General features: G+C 56.8%; 1 protein-coding gene across 1 annotated transcript in view; it reads left to right on the top strand.

The window, feature by feature from the left end:
* The window catches only part of CACNA1E (calcium voltage-gated channel subunit alpha1 E), a 124,919-nt gene that overhangs the window by 13,751 nt on the left and 90,551 nt on the right, over positions 1 to 20,617 (top strand). The window contains exons 2-4 of the mRNA XM_059854744.1: positions 7,937 to 8,203; positions 16,438 to 16,543; positions 16,965 to 17,104. Coding sequence (XP_059710727.1) covers positions 7,937 to 8,203; positions 16,438 to 16,543; positions 16,965 to 17,104 — 513 coding nt within the window. The remainder of the gene's footprint in view (positions 1 to 7,936; positions 8,204 to 16,437; positions 16,544 to 16,964; positions 17,105 to 20,617) is intronic.

The raw sequence follows: 20,617 nt of genomic DNA, 5'->3' as shown, positions 1-20,617 counted from the left end.
TAGACTTAAAAATTTACAAATATGCATGTTAAAGCCACTAAAAATATAAAGAAAAAAAATTCATAATGACATCAGAGACACCATTAATGTGTGTCCCCTCTGCCTGCACAGAAAATGTCAGCACAGGTCACTGTGAAGTGATCATCTTCATGCAGGGGAGGAGGGGAAGGGATGGAGGCCCTGATGGGTTCTGGTGGGACCTTGTGGCTTTGGGAACCTTGAGTGGGACCTGCTGCTCTCGTGTTTTTGTGGCATTTTTCTTCTGGTTTGTCTTGTGTTGTGCTTTGCTCAGCAGCTGAGAAGTGGCAGGAGTTTTAGGAGGTGGGAGCAGGGATGCTCTGGGCTGGATTGTCCTGGGCAGACACTTGGAGATAGGTCAGGAAAAGGGTGGGAATGCAAGGTGTGCTGCAGCTGGGGCCTTGGGAAGGGGCTGCAGGGGGAAGCCTGGGTGAGAGCTGTTCTGGCACTGCTTCTTCTGCATCTCCACCACCTGCACAAGCTCGTCTGGGGGGGAGATGCAGCCACCAAAATCTCCTTTCCCAGAGAATGATTCCCTTATGGCAGCAAAAGAGAGCTTCACCAGATTGCTTTCCTGTTGATTTGAAGATGCCAAGACTGGACTGGTGGGTCCTGGTGGTTAAAGCAGCAGTGAGCGTGGGGATGGTTCATGGCAGCACACAGATAACTCCACTTCCAGCCCCACACATCCCAGCTCTCCTGCCACAGCTGCTGGGTGACACTGGAGCTGCTGCTGCAGCCCAGGGCAGGGGAGGCAGTGCAGAATTCACAGCCTGGTGGGACATTTGCTGGCTCTCCCTTCTCTCCTAGCCCTTTGACCCCTCGGTGGGTGAATCCCAGAGAATTCCAGCTCTGGGCTGCTGTCCTGCTGGTGGTGAGGATTGTCACCAGCATGTTTTCTGAAAAATCCTTTCCTTGGGATTTTCCCTCCTGAGAAGCAGGGAGGCCTCAGGAACAAAATGCAAACAATGATTCTCTGCTGCTGTGGGATGCAGCAGGTGGGTCTGGGATTGGTCTCACCTGGTTGTTTCTGATTGATGGCCAATCCCAGCCCAGCTGTCCAGGCTGTCTCAGTCACAGACAAACCTTTGTCATTCATTCCTCTTCTATTCTTAGCCAGCCTTCTGATGAAATCCTTTCTTCTATTCTTTTAGTATAGTTTTAACATAATATATATCATAAAATAATAAACCAAGCCTTCTGAACGTGGAGTCAAGATTCTCCTCTCTTCCCTCACCCTGGCACCCCTGAGAACAGTGCCACAGAGGATGGTGGTGCCCATCTCTGCCAGGGCTGGAGAAGGCACATCCTGCTGAGGTGGTTGGAGAAAAGTGGGAGCAGGTGGCAGAGAGGAGCCACCTTCCCTGCTTTGGTGAGAGCTGCCTCTCTCCGAGGTGCTGCAGAGCCTCTGCAGGGCTTTGCTGGCACAGCAAATGCCACCAGGGCTGTCCTGGCTGTGCCACAGCTGCCAACATCTGCACAGATGAGCATCAGGCAGAGGCTGGAGTGTTCCAGGCCAGGGGATTCTGTGTCCCTGCTGCTGCAGGGGTGCTGGGCTCAGCAGGACTTTTCTCCTTTGCATCCTCATCCTCCTTCTAATCCAGCAGGTAATGAAACTGTTCCTGGAAAAAACCTTGCATTCCTGCATGGTTATAAACACACTTCTGAGTCACAGCTACTCAGTCCCAATTTGAAATTTGGCCAGAGCACTCTGGAGAGAGACGGATCTCATTTGATCCTTTTTTTTTTTTAATTTAAAATTTTATTTTTTCCTCTCAGCATAGTCATATTTAAAAAATAAATCAGGATGCCAAAAGGCACTTTCTAAGATGAGTGCAGTCCTGGGAATATCAGTCATGGAAGGGGAGCCTGTCCTCCCTCTCCAGACTCTTTATTGGAATTATAGAATGGTTTGAAGACACCTTAAAGATCATTTGCTCCAACCCCTCTGCCATGGGCAGGGGCACCTTCCCCTAGACCAGGTTATTCCAAGTCCCATCCCACCTGGTCTTGGACATTTCCAGGGATGGGACAGGCACAGCTTCTCTGGACACCCTGTGCCAGTGTCTCCCATCCTCACAGCCAAGAATTCCTTCCCAGTATCCCATTTCACCCTTCCCCCTTGTCCTGTCACCCAGGCCCTTGTCCAAAGCCTCTCTCCAGCTCTCATGAGTCCCTTTGGGCACGGGAAGAGGCTCTAAACTCTCCCTGGAGCCTTCTCCAGGCTGAACAACCCCAGCTCAATCTCTGCTCAGGGACTTCTTCCCTGCCTGGTGCTGCCTCCAAGCTGAGGAGCAGCTCTGGCTTTCTGAGCATCCCAGGGCCTGGCAGAGGATGCTTTGAACACTCTTTCCTGGGGGGTTTTGGGTTTTTTTGTTTGGGTTTTTTTTTTTTGGTTTGGTTTTGGTTTTTTGAGGGTTTTTTTTGGGGTGGTTTTTTTTTTGTTTTTTTTTGTTTTTTTTTGGTTTGGATTTTTGGCGGGTTTTTTTTTTTGTTATTATGTTTTGTTTTGCAGGGGTTTTTGTTGTTCTTTGTGGGTTTTTTGTTTTATTTTGTTTTTCCGTTGTTGTTTGTTTTGGTGGGTTTGTGGGTTTTTTCTTTTTTTTTGTGGCTTTTTTTTGGGTTTTGTTGTTGTTTTTTGTTTTGGTAGGGTGTTTTAGTGGGTTCTTTCTTTTGTTTTTGTTGTTTGTTTTGGTGGGTTTGGGTTTTTTGTTTGGTTTGGTTTTTTTTTTTATTTTGGCAGTTTTTGTGTCTTGTTTTGTTTAGTTTTGGTTTGTGGGCTTTTTTGTTTGTTTGGTTTGGTTTTTGTTGTTGTTGGGTGTTTTTTGTTTGGTTGGGTTTTTTGTTGTTTGGCTTGGTTTGGTTTGGTTTTGTGGACTTTTTTGTTTGGTTTGGTTTGGTTTTTGTTGTTGTTGGGTATTTTTTGTTTGGTTGGTTTTTTTGTTGTTTGGCTTGGTTTAGTTTGGTTTTGTGGACTTTTTTGTTTGGTTTGGTTTGGTTTTTGTTGTTGTTGGGTATTTTTTGTTTGGTCGGTTTTTGGGGTTTTTTTGAGGGTTTTTTGTTTGATTTTTTTGGGGTTTTTTTGGGGGGGCTTGGTTTGGTTTTTGTTTCATTTTTGTTTCTGGGGTTGTTTTTTTTTGTTTGTTTTATTTTTGTGGGGTTTCTTTTGTTTTGGTTTTTTGTTTTGGGGGTTTTTGTGGGGTGCCTGTACCCAGCAAAGCCCAGCCAGGAGATTTCGGGGCGCACGAAGGGATGCGGGAGCTGCTCGGGGGGGTTCGCACCTGACCCGAGCATCCCTGGGGAAGGAGCGGCCGGGGGTGCCCCAGGCTGGGGTGGCCGGGGAGGGGACAGCTGCCACTAGATGGCAATGCCGGAGCGGCAGCGGCTCCACGGAGGGGGATGTGGCACTCGGGATCCCGAGAGGGACAGCCCCGTGTCCCGGTGATGTCCGGCCCTGCTGGGAGGGTGGGAGAGGCGAGGGGAGAGCAAGGAGGGGACTCGAGTGGCAGCGTGGTGTGAGAATCACAGGGACTGTGGGACCGTTTAGGTTGGAAAAGGCTTTAAACTCATCGAGTCCAACCATAAATGAGGGATGCAGGACTCCAGGGGCTCTCCAAAATGCAGTTTATTGCATCCAAGACCTCACAGCAGTCCAGGGTGTGGGTGACAGAGCTGTGCCCACAGCTGTCAGCTCCAGCTGCAGGCAGGCCTGGAGACCCTTCAGTTTTGGTTACAATGCATTATAGACTTTTCTTTGCTGAGCATCTTCATACAGTAACACCAATCTATACCTTAACTATTGTCCATAGCCTATCATAACTACTCTAATTACCATATTCATGTTACTGTTCTCCAATCACTCACAGTCAGTACATCACAGTTGAAGCTAGAAGTTGTTTTTCAGTTTTCTTGCAGTGGAAAATTCTGAGACCTTTTTGCTGTAACATTTGCAACATTTGCTGCCTTGTTTGCCTGTGCCATCTTTCTGCTTGGTAAAAACATCTTCTTGTTTGGGGTGGGTTTATCCTTTGCTCTAAGCCATAAAAACCCCTTCTAACTAACACACCCTTTGCCTCCTTGGTTATCCAGTAAGACTGGCTCAGCAATTCTTTTCTTCTACATCAAAACTTGCTTCCATCTCCATTCCTTCTTTAGATTTTATATTCAAAAATCTTTCTGCTAAGCACACATATCTGTGAGACTTTCTGTCAAACTTTCATCCTTCCCAACACATTAACCCAGCGCTGCCAAGGCCACCACTCAGCCATGTCCCCAAGTGCCACATGTGCACGTCCTTCAAATCCTTCTAGGGCTGGTGACTCCAGCACTTCCCTGGGCTGCCTTTTCCAGGGCTAGACAATTCTTTTGGACAAGGCACCTTTCCTAAAATCCAGCCTGAACATCCCCTGGTGTGACTGGAAGCTGTTTCCTCTTCTCCTGTCATTTGTTGCCTGACAGAAGAGACCAGCCCTCTCCTTGCTGCTGCCTCCTTTCAGGAGCAATAGGGTCTCCCCTGGGCCTCCTTTTCTCCAGGTTGAGCCCCCCCTCAGCTCCCTCAGCTGCTCCTCCTCAGAGCTTGCTGGAGACCAGAGGAGTGTTAGCCTGTCTGAGTAAAACAGAGCTCATCCCCAGTGCCTTCCTGTCCTGGCACCTGCTGTTCCCTGTCTTCCTGCATTTCCTGCCCTGACAAAAAACCCAAACAGCCCCACAGAGCTGGCTCTGAATCCCTGGGCTGTGTTGAATCATGTGGGCATCAGCCACACTCGTCCCTGACTCACAAATCCCGGCGTGCTGGGTGAGGGTCAAGATGAGGATGGCAATAAACATCCTGGGAAACAGAGCCTGCATCTCTTGGCATAGCCAGAGACTTTTTTTATTTCCTTTTGGCTCTCAATCTTCTCTTAAGGAGCTGCTTTCTCATAAATATCCCATCCTTCAGCACTGTCTGAGCAGGAGAGAGGCTCCCAGCGGGGTCATCCTGAGCTCTGCTCTGCAGCAGTGAGTGTAGAGCAGAGGTGAGAGCCAGCTCTGGGTTCAGGGGACAGCCCAGAGCCCCAGCAGAAGTGTCCAGGTAAGGGCTGCATCCCTGCTTTTAGGGAATGGAGGAGGAAGGCTGCCTTCCTCCCCCTCAGCCCTTGCTCTGAGGCAGGCAGGGGATGCAGGGGCAGTGCTGGGTGCGGCCCTCCCCATCCTCCTGGGGCTCTGGGTACCACCCAGAGCCTGAATTTGGGCTGGGGGAGGCCTTGCTGTGCAGGCAGGGATGGGAGAGGGCTGGGGCAGCGGGGGCAGGAGCTCTGCAAGGCTGCCACCTCTAGAAAGGTGGCAAGAGCAGCGTTGGTGGGGGGGAGGAAGAGGAGGGGGAGGTGGGGGAAGAGGTGGGCTGAGCCACAAATAATGATTGACTTGTTTAGGGCAGTGTCTTGCCTGGGCTGGATGGAAGGGACTGTAATTAGCTGGTAGCTGCTGTGGCCACCTCCTTGCCTGATGTCAGTAGAATGAAAAGCCAGGGTGTCTCTGGCTGGCTGGTGACATTGGGAAGTGTTTTGGGAGGGATCTGAGCACCTCTGCTCCACTCTGTGCTGCAGGGTGGCTGTGAGGTGACCAGGGGCTTGTGGTCAAAGCCCCAGATACCCCACCCTGGTTTGTAAAGACCACTGGAAGGAGAGAGTTGAGAAGGGCTGGGTGTCACGGAGAGCTGGCGGGCTCGGTGCCTGCTGAGGTGGGGCAGTGATCCCACAAGCCTTTTTGCAAACACTCCTCTGGTATCTTGCTGAGGAAGATCTGGTCCTTCCTCTTTCTCACCCAGCCAGCCCAAGGGCTCCTGGCAGTGCACCCAGGAGAGCCTGGCCCAAAAAACAAACCCTGTGCCCTTCAGCCACTGTAGTGCCTGCAGAGAGGGGAAGTCCCTGGTCAGGTGTTGCCAGGCTGCACAGAGGGAGAAGCTCTGGCCCAAATGAGTCAATGATTGATGTGATTGGGATCTTGATTGATTAATGAATTAATTAATTTATAAAAATTGAAATGCCTCAAGCAGTCCTGGCTGCCCCACAGCAGGTGTGAGGGACAGGGCAGCAGGCACTGTGCTTGCAGAGCAGGTCGTTGGTGGGGTGGACATGGGGAGAGCATGACAGGGACCCTGGATCTCTTGTGCTGCTGGCTGGAGCCGTGGGGGTGGGAAATGCAGGTAGAGGGTGTCACAGGGCCTGGGAGCTCTGTGGCCTCGGGGTTCAGCAGGAGGGGTGGGGGACCCTGCGTGTGAACAGCTCGCAGGGTGTGTTGTGTGCTGTGCCCTGCTCTGCCAAGAGGACTTGGGGACAAGCCTGGGGGTCTGGGGGTACCCTGTGTGTGCCAGAAGGGCAGGGTGGGTTCCCCAAAGGTGGGTGGGCAGGCAGCCCCCACACCGGGGCACAGCCCAGCACAGCCCCAGGGGACCCTGGGTGACCTTGGCACACGCGTGGCTGCAGCACCAGCGGTGTCCCCACTCCCCTGCCCTCCCTGGGGTGCCTGGAGGGGGGAGCAGGGTCACCCCCCACCCCCAGGGAAGCTCCTGCATGGGCGCATCCCGCCGGGGTTATTTACACCTCTCGGACGAGCCGCTTTTGCCAGCCAGCCTCGTGTGTCCAGAGGAGGAAAATACCGAGGTGTGGAGGCTCATCTGTATGCGAGTGAGCAGGAGGGCACTCCCCGGGCACCCGCTGGCATCGGGCGGCTCCGGCAGCCCCGAAGCGTCCCGGGGATGGGGCAGGATGATGCGTGTGGCCACAGAGAGATGCTCGGTGAGGGCTGAGGTGGGCTGGGCGAGATGCAGAGAGGGCAGCCCCCCCTCGCTCCCCAGTTTAGCCACTCACCTAAGAGCCCCCGTGTGCTGGAAAGCCCTCTGCAGCCAGGGCGGGGGGGAATGTGTGCGCGCTTCTGGCAGGGTGGGGGCTCCCCCATTGCCTTTGTTCCCTTCAGACCCACCCCTCGCCTCTGATTTTCCTTTGCGGCAGCTCCCGTGCTTGCCAAAAGAACGCGCTGGATGGAGCGAGGGAGCGAGCCGGGCGTGCTGCGCGTGTGTGCGCGCTGCTGTGCGCCTGTCTTGCCACTGACTTCATTAAAGCGAGCTGGCCCCGAGCTGCAGAGGCGCGGCAGCCTTTAATTTTCGTGGCCCGGCTCCTGCGGGAAGCCCGACGCCGCCTTGCGTGCTCCTGCCCGGGCATCCCTGCCCACCGCAGGTGCCCGCCCGGGGGCTCGGCCCTCCGCCCCCGCCCGCTGCCCCTGCCATGGGCGGCCGGGCTCCCGCAGGATGCTGAAGATGGAGTCGGGAGGAAGGAGTTGGACACTTGGCTCCAACTAGGCTGGACCACGCTGCAACCTGTTCCCCCGGGCGCGGCTGCTGCGCTGGGTGCTGTTCCGAATCGTGCTTTCCTCTGCCGCGGGGTGGCTGCAGGGACCCCGCTCCGTGCCCTTGCCGGGCTCTCGGCTCGCCTTGCGGCGGGGCTGGCGGCTTCCGAGGGGCTGCTTTGGGCTCTCGGGCACGGCGGTGGGGAGGATGTGGCTGGGGTTAACCCCTTGCTTCGTGGGGGAAGGTGCTTAGGGACTGAGCGGCTGCGGCCTCCGCTGGGCACGGAGGAGGAGGAGGAGGAGGAGGAGGGCTCGCTGCCCGCCCCGCTGCCCGGGTGGCCGTTCTGGGGGGGCCCGAGGCTCGGCTGCCCCCCGTGCCCAGCCGGAGCCGCACGCTGTCTCCTCTCCTCCACGCGGGTCCCCGCTCCCCGGAGGGATGGAGGAGAGACGGAGCTGAGCATCACCCGGAGAGGAGGAGGGGGCTGTGGTTGGGACTGCGCCCCGCAACCCCCTCCCTCTTCTTTCCCACCCTCCCCCCCCACCCCCCCGCCGCCTCGGTGCTGCTGCTTTGGCTCACCTGTGTGTTTTCTTCCAGGATGGCTCGCTTTGGGGAGGCAGTGGCCGGCAGGCTGGGCTCCGGAGATGGGGGCTCCGACCAGAACCGGAGCCGGCAAGGAGCTCCTGCCCCTGCGGGAGGGAGCCCGGGAGCCTTCAAGCAAACCAAAGCGCAGAGAGCCCGGACTATGGCTCTGTACAACCCCATCCCCGTCCGGCAGAACTGCTTCACCGTCAACAGATCGCTCTTCCTCTTCGGGGAAGAGAACATAGTCAGGAAATACGCCAAGAAGCTCATCGACTGGCCATATCCTTTCTGCAGCCCCGGGAGCCCCCAGCCGTGCTGCCCGGATTTGCCTCGGGGGCTGCCCAGGACACGCGCGTGTGGCACTATCGGGCAGGTAAGGTGTGCCGAGAGGGGTGCCCCGGCCCCCGGGGATGCTCTCCTCGCCCTGTTGCTGCTCCCCCTCCTGTCCTCGGCTCCTTGCCTGCTCCTGACAGGAGCTGAGCCCTTTCTCCCCCACCCCCGGGAGTCCCCCAGCCCCTCCCGAGGCTTGGATTTATTAGCTCCCCGTGCTCTGATCCCTGCGTGCTTTGGGATGCTCTGTGTGCGCGCCTGGGGAGGTGGGAGGCAGTGGCCTTTTCTCTGTGCTTCGATGTCTGGTGGAGTTTTGCCTCCCCACCCCACCCTGAGCCACCCGGGAGCCCCGTGGGTCTCCAGTCCCCGCTGGGTGGTGGCTCTGTCCCTCCTGCGTGTGCCCTCTGTGCTGCAGATCGTGCCTGGCAGGGGCACAGCCGTCCTCGCCCTGCAGCCCCCGGCCCCCCATGGTGGCTCTGGGAACTGGCTGCCCCCTCCCTGCTGCAGAGGGAAGGATGTTGGAAGCCTCTGGCTGTGCCCCCGTGGCCTTTTTTTGGAGAGGCTGGCACGGGGAGCCACGATTTTATACCCGGTGCAGGGTGGAGGGCGCAGATCTCTTCCACTCCTTCCCCTGCTCCTCCATCCTTACATCCCTCCCCACGCACCTCTCTCTCTCCTCCCACCCTCCCTGTGGGTGCCCCTGGGCGCCTTGGCTGCTGCCCAGCACCACGGCCCTCAGCCCCACACCAGCCTGGGCTCAGCGCCTGCTGCCCCCTGAGACACCTCCAGGGCTTTGCCCCCACGGAGGTTCTGAGCCTGAAAACTTCAGCGTGGCCAGGCTGTGGCTGTAGGAGCCTCCCCGTGCCGTGTTCTGCAGCAGCGACTCCATGCAGCTCCCGCTGCCGCCGCTTTCTCTCCTTCCAACTTGTTGGTGGAGTTCCTGGCTCCTCTGGTGGGCATGGGAGAGCTTTCCCTGGTGCCAGGCAGCAATGCCTTGGTTTGGTGCAACAGGTAGCTCAGGGGAAAGCCTCTGGTGAGGCCCAGGGGTGCAGGACAGGTCACCAGCCCTGCAGAGCATGGCAGAGGAATTGTCCCTTTGCAGCTCCGACGCGTCAGGTCAAGCCTCTGCCAGGCTCCTGCCTGGGGAGCTGTGACATCTCCAGGCTCGAGGGGCTGACCTGGGTGTGAAGGGCCAGCTCGGAGGGGCTGAATTCCCCAAATCTGCCCTCCTGGCAGTGCCCAGGGGGTGGGTGGCTGCAGGAGCTCTGGTGCGGTGGCGAGCGCGGGGCCGTGGCTGCTCAGCACAGAGCCCTGCAGGGCAGCGGCCAGGCCGGCCGCCTGCTTTTCCAGAATATGCCAAATTATTCATGTGCCTTTCCAGCACGGCGTGGGAGGGCTCTCGCCCCTCCAGCTTTTGTTGGGAGCCAGAAGGAGCTGGGGTGCTGCCACTGGCCCGGCACTCCCGGCGTGGGCTGGGGTCCCGTGCCGGCGTGATGTCTCATCTCCAGGCAGCCGCTGTCTCCTAGAGACTGGAGCTTCACCACCACCACCACATGAGCAGAACTCCCCAGCATTATTCTCCCCTGGAATTTGCAATGCATGAGGGAGATGGGCTCATTTTGTGGGTTTTTTTTTTCCAGAAGTAAGTGACATATTCCCATGTGAGTGCTGGGAACAGGCGTGCTCCAGGCGCGGGAGCTCAGTGTTCCTGCCTATCCCCCGCCCCGCTGCCACCTCTTTCCCAGAAAAACGCATCCACCCTGGATGTTTCTCTGCACCAGTGGAGTTTTGAGGGCTTGGGAAAGAGCAAGGCCTCTTGGTGATGAGTTTGGTGAGGCTGGCCTGGCCAGTTGTTCCCATCCTTGCAGTTGTAGCCTGGCACGGACAGCTGGTGCCTTTTGGTAGGGCCAGGAAAACCATGTGAGCACCTCAGCTGCCTGGCCTGGAGCCCATGGCATCGCTCCTGGGCGAGCGAATTTTGGGGAGGAGAGCATTGGATCTTGGCCAAGGTCAGTTGGAGCTGCTGGCCCTGGGAGGGCGATGGGCCAGTCCTGGTGCTGTGGGTCAGGGTGGGCACAGCACTGAGGAAAGCCAAAGGGGCTGGAGAGGAGCTCGGGGTGGAGTGGACGCTCTTCTTCATCCAGCTCTGGTTGACTAGGTAATAGGGCTAAAAATATCTGGTGATTCAGGCCTGGATATCTGCTGGGTAACTGTGTAATTATAACCAGCAGCCTCTGCAGTTTGGCTTCCCAGTGTAAATAGGGATGATGCATGGAGGAGAAGGAGGAGAAATACGAGCAACTGGGATTGGGATGCAGCTCCATGGGAGGCAAGCCTTTGCCGAGTTCCTCGCTGGAAAGCTCACTGGAAACCTCCACTGGAGCTGCTCTTTTAAAGCTGGTCCTGCCCAAACCACGGGGCAGCTGCAGTTTTGGCTGTAGGGAACATCTCCTTCTCTTCTCCTTGGGAAACGCAGCCTTGTCCTCTTGCCTGCTCTCCTCCTGCTGATGGCCAGGCCTTTCACCCTGATTTCATTTGTTTGGCTGCCTGGAAGGCTCCAATTCAGTTAGGATACAAGATGGGCTGCAGCTCATCTATATCTGCTCCGTTCCTCATCCGCTTAATCACATTTGACCTGGATAAGATCCCTCTCCCGCCCCAGGAAGGCCAGATGACATTGTGTGGCTCTGGCTGTGTCCCCAAGGACAGCATCTGGCTGCAGGCTGTCCACTGCACCTACCCCCAATGTGGCAGGGGAAAGAGGATGTCCACGTTCCCCGTGCTGAGGGATTTCACCTATCTCATCCCCTTTGGGGGGCTGAACTGGTGTAGGGCTGGCCTGGAGCAGCTGGAGTGCCCTCAGAGCCCCATCCCAACAATCAGGGGGATTTTGCTCCGTGGGAAGCACACCTGTGAGTGGCTGAGCTTTTTTGCTCACCATGACTGTCCCTGTGACCTGATGCTGCGTGGGCAGTGCCCTTCAGGGACCCTGGTGATGTCACACCCCCCCTGGCCAAGCACCCGGCCAAAATTCCAGCAGGTCTCGCCTTCCCAAGGGAAGAGCCTGCGCCATGTCGTGCCATCCTTGGGCAGCTCCATCCTTGCCTTCCCCAAGAACATTTCCCCCCTCCCCCTGCTCCCAGCCTGTTTTCTGTGCCCTCCATTCATCAGATTTTAGAAGGTTTTTTTTTGGGAGGGGCGAGTAGGTGTAATGGCAGGTCCATCTTTTTGACAGCCGGGGAGAGCGAGGCTGCCTGTCAGATGGTGAATTTAAACAGAGGCAGCTGTTGTCATGGTGATGCCAAGTTGCATCCTGTTGCTGTGGCAACCAAAGTTAAAAAACTGATGTTAAGGCAGGAAAATCACATGATGTGGTCCTTTTTTGTTTAAAAAAAAAAAAAAAAGGAGGAGGAGAGGAGAGAGAGAGATTTGATTTCCAGGGTGAGGTGGGGGAGAAGGAGACGCTTCTCCATGGAGCTGTTTGCACGTGGCAGGCAGGCATCCCACATCCTGCATCCTGCATCCCTACGGGAGGGAGGGAGCGGCAGCAGTGTGGGCAGCTCTGCCCCGTTGGACTCCTGGCTGTCACTGCCTTGGGTTTAACCCTTGATGGAAACCACACCTCCACTGCCTTTTGGAGCTGTAAAAGCTGTGACTGCAGAGAGGGAGGGTGGTCTCCTGTGTCCCTGCAGTGGGATTGAGGCAGGCTGGGTGCTCCAGGACACAAGCACAGCCCGTGTTCACTCTCCTGAGCCTCTGTGTAGCAGGCACGTGGCAGCTGGCTCGTGTTCCAGATGGGAGGATTTGGGGTTTGGATGTTGCTTTCTGTCAATCCCCCCCAGCAGGGATGGGCTGGGAGCACTGGGTGGCAGGACACAGGGATAGAGAGAGCCAGGAGGGGTAACAACCCTGTGGACAGTCTTATCAATGGAGGGAAATCCCTTGTGTCCTCAGGGACAAGCCAGGGAGGTACTGTGGGGATGGGGAATCCCAGAGTTGAATTAGGGCCACTCACAGACTTTGCTCTACTTGGCACTTGCAGTTTTTTTCTTGGAAACCAAAAACCTCCCTTGCCCAGAGAGGTTGTGGACTCCCTGGAATTGTTGAAGGTCTGATGGGATGGGGCTCTCAGCAGCCTGGTCTAGTAGAAGGTGTCCCTGTCTGTGTCAGGGGGTTGGAACCAGATGACCTTTAATGTCCCTTCCAACCCAAACCATTCCATGATTCTGTGAAAACAGCCTTGGAGAGAAGGTGCTCCCTTTCCTGCTGGGGTGTGGAGCTGAGAGGGTTGGGGGATCCTGAGGGTGGATGCTGAAGATGTGGATCTTTGGTCCTGTCATGCCATGTCTGTGTGGGACAGGCAGCACTGCTGGGACTGGGACCAGCAAGATGAAGTCCACAGGTGTAGGAACTTTTTCTCATTGACATCTCTGAGCAGGGAAAGGCCCTCAGAGCAGCAGGTCCCCAGGGAGGTGTGGGGAGAGGTGGGAAATGGAGACATGACTTTCTGGGAGATGTTGGAACCTGGATGATGAGGGCATGGACACGGCTTAAGTTACTCCTGCTCTTTTGGTGGCACTGGAAGGTAGAATTCCCCAAGGCCTCACTCCTCCGGCTCCTCTGCTCCTTCCCCACCTGCCTGCCCAGGAGTGGGGAGAAGGGACTGGGATGGAGGGGATCTTTCCATAGCTCCTGTCCTTGCCTGTGTACAGGGAGGGTTTTATTTTGTACCCAGCCTCCTGCGGAGATTTGTCAATGTCCCATCAGCACCATAAACCCATAAAGCCAGCACCATAAACCCCTCCAGGGTCTGGAGCTGGGCTCACTCCCTGCCTTAGCCAGGTGGGTGTTCTGGGTGGGCTGGTTTGAGCTTCTGGCTGGCGAGGAAGGTGAAGAGGAAGGTCACAGCTGGAAGATCTTCCTGACAGAACCACCCAGGAGCTCCAGCTCCAGGCATGGGGTTAGCCCTCCTCCAGGTGGCCTGGGGGGTGCCCCCATGGCCTGGGGTCACTGTCCCTGCCTCAAAGGCATCCAGAGGGGAGCGTGGAGCTGCAGGTGTGGCGTGCACAGGGATCGGCCCAGTTGCTAGGGAAACAAGTCAACGGTGCAGGGGAGAGAGCATTGGGTAAAGGAGATAAATCAATAAGAAAACCTATTTTTATCGGCTCCCTAATGATCCTCCAGGAGCAGCCAGACGGAAGAGGAGGAGGAGGAGAAGGCTGGAGGGAGATGGGCTCTCATTACTTGGCCTGGAGGGAGGCGAGGGCCACTCTGCATTTTGGGTGGCTGAGAGGTTTTGTAATTTTTCATCTGATGTGGGAGAAAACAAAGCACTGATAGAGGGTTGTCCAGTGGCCCCCACTGGGAGGATGCTTGCTTGGCAGAAGTAAAGATAAAATATCCCTCAGCTCAGCCAGGTGTTCCTGCTGTCCCCTGGGAGGTTCTTTTCCTCTTGGAGCTCAAAACCTGGCACAGCTGGAGCTATGGGGGCTGGTTTCCATGGGGCTGATGTCTCACACAGCTCTGGCTGTGATAACCCCGGCTCAGCTCCTGGAGAAACTGGGCCAGTGGGGTTTGGGGGGTCACTTTTGGCAGTGACCTCGTGCTGAGGTCAGTGCTTTGGGGAACAATTGCTCTTTTAGGCTCGGCCACGTTGGACAGGGCTCTGAGCATCCTGGCCTGGTGGGGGGCATCCCTGTCCATGGCAGGTTGGAATGAGATGGTCTTGAAGGTCCCTTCCAGCTCAAACCATTCCTTGGCTTGCTGGTATCTGTTCACCCACTTGCTGGAGGTGCAGCAGGAGTGCGGTCCTGTGCAGGGGTGGGACAGATGTGCACTGTCCTCGTGCTTTCAACCAGATGTTGTGGCCTGGTGGTCCTGAGCCCTCCCAGGCCCTTCTGAGCAGGGTTCCCACGCTGCTGCAGTTGGGTTTTTCCCACCTGCGCGTCTCTCCCACGGGAGCAGGGGCTGTGGCAGGGAGCAGCGCGGGATGCTGGGGCGGACAGACGGACGCTCCGCGCCGTTCCCACACTTCTCCTCATCTAGGCAAATGTGCCTGGTGCCTGGGGAGCTGCTGCCCCGCCCCACTAACACGCTGTTTGTCTCTTAAGCCGGTGCTAATTGCTCGCAGACTTTCAGGAAAATGCTACAAAAAGATCCCGAATAGGCTGGTGGCGCCGGGCCAAGCGCCGCGGCCTGAGGTGGGATGCAGGGAGAGGACTTTGCTGGAGCCGTGCAGGGAAATACTCACTTGTGTTGAGCCTCAGAGGAAAACTGTTGGAGTCTGGCCCCGCTCCCCAAGCGCAGGGAGCTGCTCCTGCTCCGTGCCTGGCTGGCTCTGCAGCCTCTCTCTTTGGGTTTGCCTCGAACGCAGCAACCATTAATTTCACTGAGTGGCTTTTTAAATGCCTTGGATGGATCTTTCCTGGCTCTTCTTCCTGCCTGGGTTAAATACATCCCAGCTCCCACGGGCTCTCCCTGGCTGCCTCTCCTGGCCATCTCTCTGGGGATGTTTCTGTGCCCATCCCTGCTCCTGCCTTGCCAGCGTGCCCAGCGTCACTGGGCTGGGGTCACTCCATGCTTTCCCTTTTCCCATGCTCATGGTTGGCACTGAGGTGTCTTCTCCTGCCTGTGGGCTCCAGGCCACTGGTTGAAAGCATTTCACTGTAGTTAGTGGCCGAAAGATGAGTCTGGAAAAGAAAATCACCCCTTTTCCCAGAGCTGTTGGACACCTCCTTGCCTGAAGCATGTCAGCCTGAGGGTGCTGTGTGTGGAGAAGCCTGGTGTGGTGGGGAAGGGCTTAGCCAGCTTGGGATGGTGGGAGTGTGGGCGATTCCTTCACGGGCAAGTCCATCCCAGGTGGGATCACATCCCCTTTGCACAAGGGGAGGTGGCAGTCCTCTTCCTGGGTGGCTGCTGGTGCCAGTGGTGACAGTAATAGAGCTGTTTTGGCAAGGAGGGAGCAGAATCAGGGGTGTGCTGCCCGCTGCTGTATCGCTCCACATTCAGTTATTGAGGACAGCAGGGCTTTTATTGTGAAGAACTGGGAAAGATGGATGGGAAGTTGGAAAGATATGGCCACCCTGTCATTTGGAAGTGCTTTGTTTTCAGAGCTCGGCCCTGGGCCAGGCAGGAGAGAGCTCCGTGTCCCTGCCTCCATCTCCCATGAATCAAAAGGCAGGAGGAAGCTGAGTTTGGGGTGCTTTCCTGGGCATCAACCTGCCCTTTCCTTCCTCAGCTCCTCGGGCACCAGCTCCTGCTGCCACTTCTCAGGGTGGCTCCTGGAGAAGGGCTGTGTAGGACCTAGACGTGGATGTAGGATTTAGGATTGCTCACAAGGGTCCAACCAGGTCCTTTTGACAAGGTGCTGCTGCCCCTTGGGGTCTTGCTGGGGTGTGGCTGAGCAGGGATATCTCCACAGGGCGTTTCCACCCTGCCTGAGCTGAAGCTCAGACCCAGGGGCCATCAGTGCCTGGAGCTGCGAATGCTCAGCCAAGTGCTCTGCAGCTCCCAGTGCCACCTGGGCTCATCCTGCTGCCCACAGGGTGCTTGGCAAGGGCACAAGGTGAACTGATCCAGGTCAGATCCTCAGGACTTCCCAGGGATGCTCCGTCCTCCTCATGCTGTGCAGGTGCTGCATCCCATGGGGCTGTTTTAGGACAAGGGCTGGTGCCTTGTGACACCTCCCCTTTCTGAGCCCCATCTCCTGCTGATGGGTGGTGGAAAAGAGCAGGAAAACAGGGACGTGCCAGCCCTGGCATGCCAGGGAGAGTGTGTCATGCCAGGGAGAGCCTCCCTGGCCCTGCCAAGGACCATGCCAAACCTTCTTGCAGGCAAAGCCCAGCCTGGTTGTCCCGCTTCAAACCTTGTGTACACCTTCTGGGGCTCCTTGCACGAGTAGCATCTCTCCCAGGGGAGTTTTCATCCCAACAAAGATGTCCTGTGAGCTTGGGGAGGAGGTGATGAGGCCCAGCAGGTCTGCAGGGAGGAAGGTCCTGGGGGGCTCTCACCCCTCTCATTTCCAAACAACACTGAGGTGGGCTTCACCCTCCTGCCTGGGGGCAGCACGTGTGGATGTTCTTGTGGGGAAAGCAGCACCAGGGGCTGAGCAGGTGAAACCCAGGGTGGGCTGGAGGGTTGGGGGGTGTCACCCAGCTCTTCTCTGCTCCTTAACTCCCCTCCACTCCCTTCGAGTACATGATCCTGGCGACCATCATTGCCAACTGCATCGTGCTGGCCCTGGAGCAGCACCTCCCCGAGGATGACAAGACGCCCATGTCACGGAGATTAGTGAGTACCCCGTGTCCCTCCCTCTCTGCTGGGCTGGGGGCTGAGCCAAGGGCAGCCATGCAGTCCTACCAGGCAATATCTTCTGATTTTGGGGTGGCCAGACTGGAGGTTCCCTCTGGGACTAGCTCCTCCATCCTTTCTAGGGCTGCTGTAGCATATTCCTTCTCCATGGAAAGGGTTCAGGAAGGTTTAAGCCCCTTAAAAAGAGGTGGGGGAGGACTGGGCAAGCTGAGCATGTCATAGCCACCCTCTGTTTATTTCTGAGGTTGCTGCTGGCTGAGAAAGGGCAGGGAAAGCTCCCAGAGGAGATGATGGGTCTGGGGGAGGTGGGATGGGACACGAGTTGGGTCAATGTGAAATGCCTGGTGCTGTGTTTGCTCAGCCTCCCCCTCTCACTGGGTCACTGATTTCACTCTGGCAGGAGAAGACAGAGCCCTACTTCATTGGGATTTTCTGCTTCGAGGCTGGGATTAAGATCGTGGCCCTGGGATTCGTTTTCCACAAGGGCTCGTACCTGCGCAATGGCTGGAACGTCATGGACTTCATCGTGGTGCTCAGCGGGTGAGTGCTGCTGGGGGCCACTGCTGGGCTGGCCTGGGCTTGGGGGCTCCTCCTGGTGAGGACACGAGCTCCAGGACGTGGGGAGAGCCCCTGTTCTGCTGTTGCCAGTGGTGTTGTGTTGTGCTGATGAGGGAGGGGAGGATGGTTGCCGGTGCTGGAGGTGCTGTGCTGGCTTTGCTGTGGGTGCTGATGGTGGGACAAGGTTCCCTGCAGGGGCAGTAGGGCTGGCTCTGAGGCCACCATGTCTGGCTTTCCCCACTTGCTGGTGGCCTGTCACCCACCTGAATACAAGGCAAGGTGAGGACAAGGTGGTGGCATGAGGTGATAAGCAACTGGATGTGATCTGGGAGAGATTCTGGTCAAACTCTACATGGGGAGGGGGGAAATCTCCTCTTGCCTTCCCAAGCACTTTCCAGGCTTGCCCTGGTGCTGGAGGTTTGGGAATGAGGTCTGGGTAGGGTCACGATCCCAGGTGATGCTGCTCATCATCCCAGCAGGCAGCAGGGGTGCTGGGGGTGGTAGCACACAGAGCTTCACGTGTGCTGCTCGTGTCACTGGTGGTGCCACCTGCCAGGGACATGGCCCAGATTTGAGTCCTGCTTGCAGTGTGCTGGGCTGTCCTGGTGACACAGAAACAGGCAGGGGCATTTGGGCTTGTGTTAGCCAGCCCTGGAAGTCAGCTTGAGCAGAAGCCCACCCAGGGTGACCCCCCTGGGCCCCTCTCTGTGTGCAGGGCAGGTGGTGCCTGGATTGTGGGTGTTTCTTTTTGCCTGCTGATGGAAACATCACGCCAGAGGAGCTGGTTTGATGTGTACAAACATCTGTTTGATGTGTACAAACAGATGGAGCCTGGGGGTCTGTGTGCTCCATGAGCTTTGCTGGGCACAGAGCAGCTGCAGGGCTGGCTGGGAAACTGAGGCATGGCGACCAGGGGGTCTCTGCAGAGCTTCCTGCTGCACAGTCCCGACTCTTGGCTTGCAGGCTGGTGGCACCATGTGGGATGTGACACCTGCTGGGGTGTTTGGAGGAGGAGGGGGAATATAGAGCCTGCTTCTGCTGGGGTGTGGTGGTGGGTGCTGCTTGTCCGTGGTGGAGAGGCGCAGGGTGGGACTGTGCACCAGAGGAGGCTTGGGGAGAGCATGGCTGGGGACATTTTGACTCCCTTGGTCCACTGGGGACCTGGATGGCCTTGCTGGGGAGTGGGACCACGTCCCCTGGGAATGGAGGGTGTGCTGGTGGGTGTCTGATGGACAGCAAGCAGGCGGCCTGTGGGAGGTGCAGCCCTTGCATGGGAGGCTGCTGTTCTGCCACATCTGCAGAGTGACTCATGGTTCAGGTTCTGTGGCTCCTGGGCTGGGCAAAGGTGCTCACATCCCTGGGGACAGGTGCTCACACCTCTGGGGACAGCATGGGACACACACTGGTAACAACAAGAGGGGCTTTTGGCCTCGCTGGGCTGAGTGTGCAGGAAGCAGCCGGGGGGGGGGCTGGGAAATTGCCATCACCTGCATCCTGACCTGGGCATCCTTTGGGTGGGGGCCCAGGGGCAGCACTGGGCTGGGGGGAGGGCTTCACCAGGGCCCTCTTCCTGCCCTGCCCACGGCTCTGGGCTGGCTGCTGTGCCCGAGCAGGTGCTGAGTCAGCGCTCAGCAATCACTCACTGGCAGAGCCTCTCCAGCTCCCCTCGGTGCTGGGCTGAGCCAGGCCCCGTGCCAGGGAATCAACTGTCCATGAAAGGCTGCCAGCACCGTGCTGCCCACCCCAACAGGAGGTGCCTGTGTCCCCCCCGAGGACTGCCAGTCACGGGGTGCAGCTCTCCAGGGTCTGCTTCCCCACCATTACAGCCCTGGTGTTTGCTCAGCAGAGTGGAACCAGAGTGGAACCAGCTCCTTCACCTGCTGGCTTGGCCCCAGCACTGCCTGCCTCACCGACCTGTTGGGGCAAATTCTGTCATATGGTGGGTGGAGGAGGCAACCCATAGATTTTCACCCTGGGCTGGCTTTGGGGTCACTGGGATCAGCTGCAGCAGGTCACGGGCTCCTTCTCACTGTTCATCTCCTGCCTTTGCCCTGCGGGGCTGCCAAAGCTGCTGCTCCTCCGTGCCACGGCTGCGCCTCCCATGCAGGAAACTCTCAGCCTGTTTAATCCGCTGAATTATTGGCAAATTCCTGCAGCAAATAATCCTTGGCTGGCAAATGACTTGCAAACAGCTTGTGGGAGAAGGTTTGCACTTGGCGGCTCGTTCCGTGTCGGTTGCGTAAGGCGGGCGGGCGGCGGAGCCTCGGGATCGCCTCTGCGGCTCAAACTTTCTGCTTGGCGAATGTGAAAGTGTCTGGATGGAGACTGGGGAGATTTGGTGGCTGCGGGGATCTTGTTGTGGCTTACTGAAAGGCTGTGGCTGTGGTGGAGGGGGTGTCTGATCGGAAGTGCAGGGTGGTGCTTGCCTCAGGGTAATGCTTATGGGTTTGGATGGTGGTGCATCCCATGATGGGCCAGAGAAAACATCCGTGTGAGCAGGACCCATCCCAGGATCGACCCAGAGGGAGCCAGCGCCACACCCACTGGCCCTCATCCCTCCAGCTGTGACACGGTGTTACTGCTCCTTTCTGGACTGTTTTTCTGCTGTGTATCTCATGGGAGAGGTCCTTGGTGCAGGTGCAATCATTTTTTGCTGTGTAATTGATGAGAGAGGTCCTTGGTGCAGGTGGCATCGTGGTCACAGACACCATGCTGGGATTTCTGTGAGCAGTGGGATTTTCTTCACCCTCTCCCAGCTGGAAATAAGCCTAATGAGGGATTTCTCCCATGAGTGGCCTCCTGGGACCTTGTACAGGAGTGGATGGCACTGACTAGAGTTCAACTGGTGTTTGCTTCTTCTGTCAATAAATCAAATTTTTTTTTTTCATCTCAGTGGAAATCAACACCCACCTAAAACTCCCTGATGCTAAAGCTTCCACTGGGGAGCTAATAGTCACATTTGTAAACCTGCTCTCTTTGTAACCTGTGGTTTCCAAATCATCATTGCTGCCTGAAAAAACAGCCTGTTCTCCCCCAGCTAAAAATAATTTTATGTGAAAGTGTGTATAAAATACCTTTACTCGTTCTGAGGCAGAGCCAGCGAGGGGAACATCTGCATTTCCCCTGGGGTTTGGGGGTGCTCACCTTGTCTCTGTGAGAACCAGAGCCAGCTGGGTGCTGAGGCTGGATTTGGGACCTGCTTGATGCAGTGTGACCAGGACCAAAAGGGAAAATGGCTCAGAAATGGTCAGAAAGGGCAAGGGAAGGTTGGTGACCTCTTAATTGGTGATTCTGAGAAAGTGAGGCTGAAAGAGCTTCAGCCACCAGCAACTGGAGCACGAGCTCCTTGGATGCCATTGGGAATAGAACACAAGGACCCTACAGCTGCCTGCTTTGTCCTACACCCTACTAGATGGAACAGGAAGGGTTAAACTCCCTCTGCAAATATCCAGGTGGGTGTGTGCTTCACACACACCGGTGCCTGAGCATTATCAA

Source organism: Haemorhous mexicanus, chromosome 9, assembly GCF_027477595.1.
Source record: "Haemorhous mexicanus isolate bHaeMex1 chromosome 9, bHaeMex1.pri, whole genome shotgun sequence".
NCBI classification, from domain to species: Eukaryota; Metazoa; Chordata; class Aves; order Passeriformes; family Fringillidae; genus Haemorhous; species Haemorhous mexicanus.
Note: the sequence above shows the minus strand (reverse complement) of the source record. Positions and strands in the feature narration are given on the sequence as shown.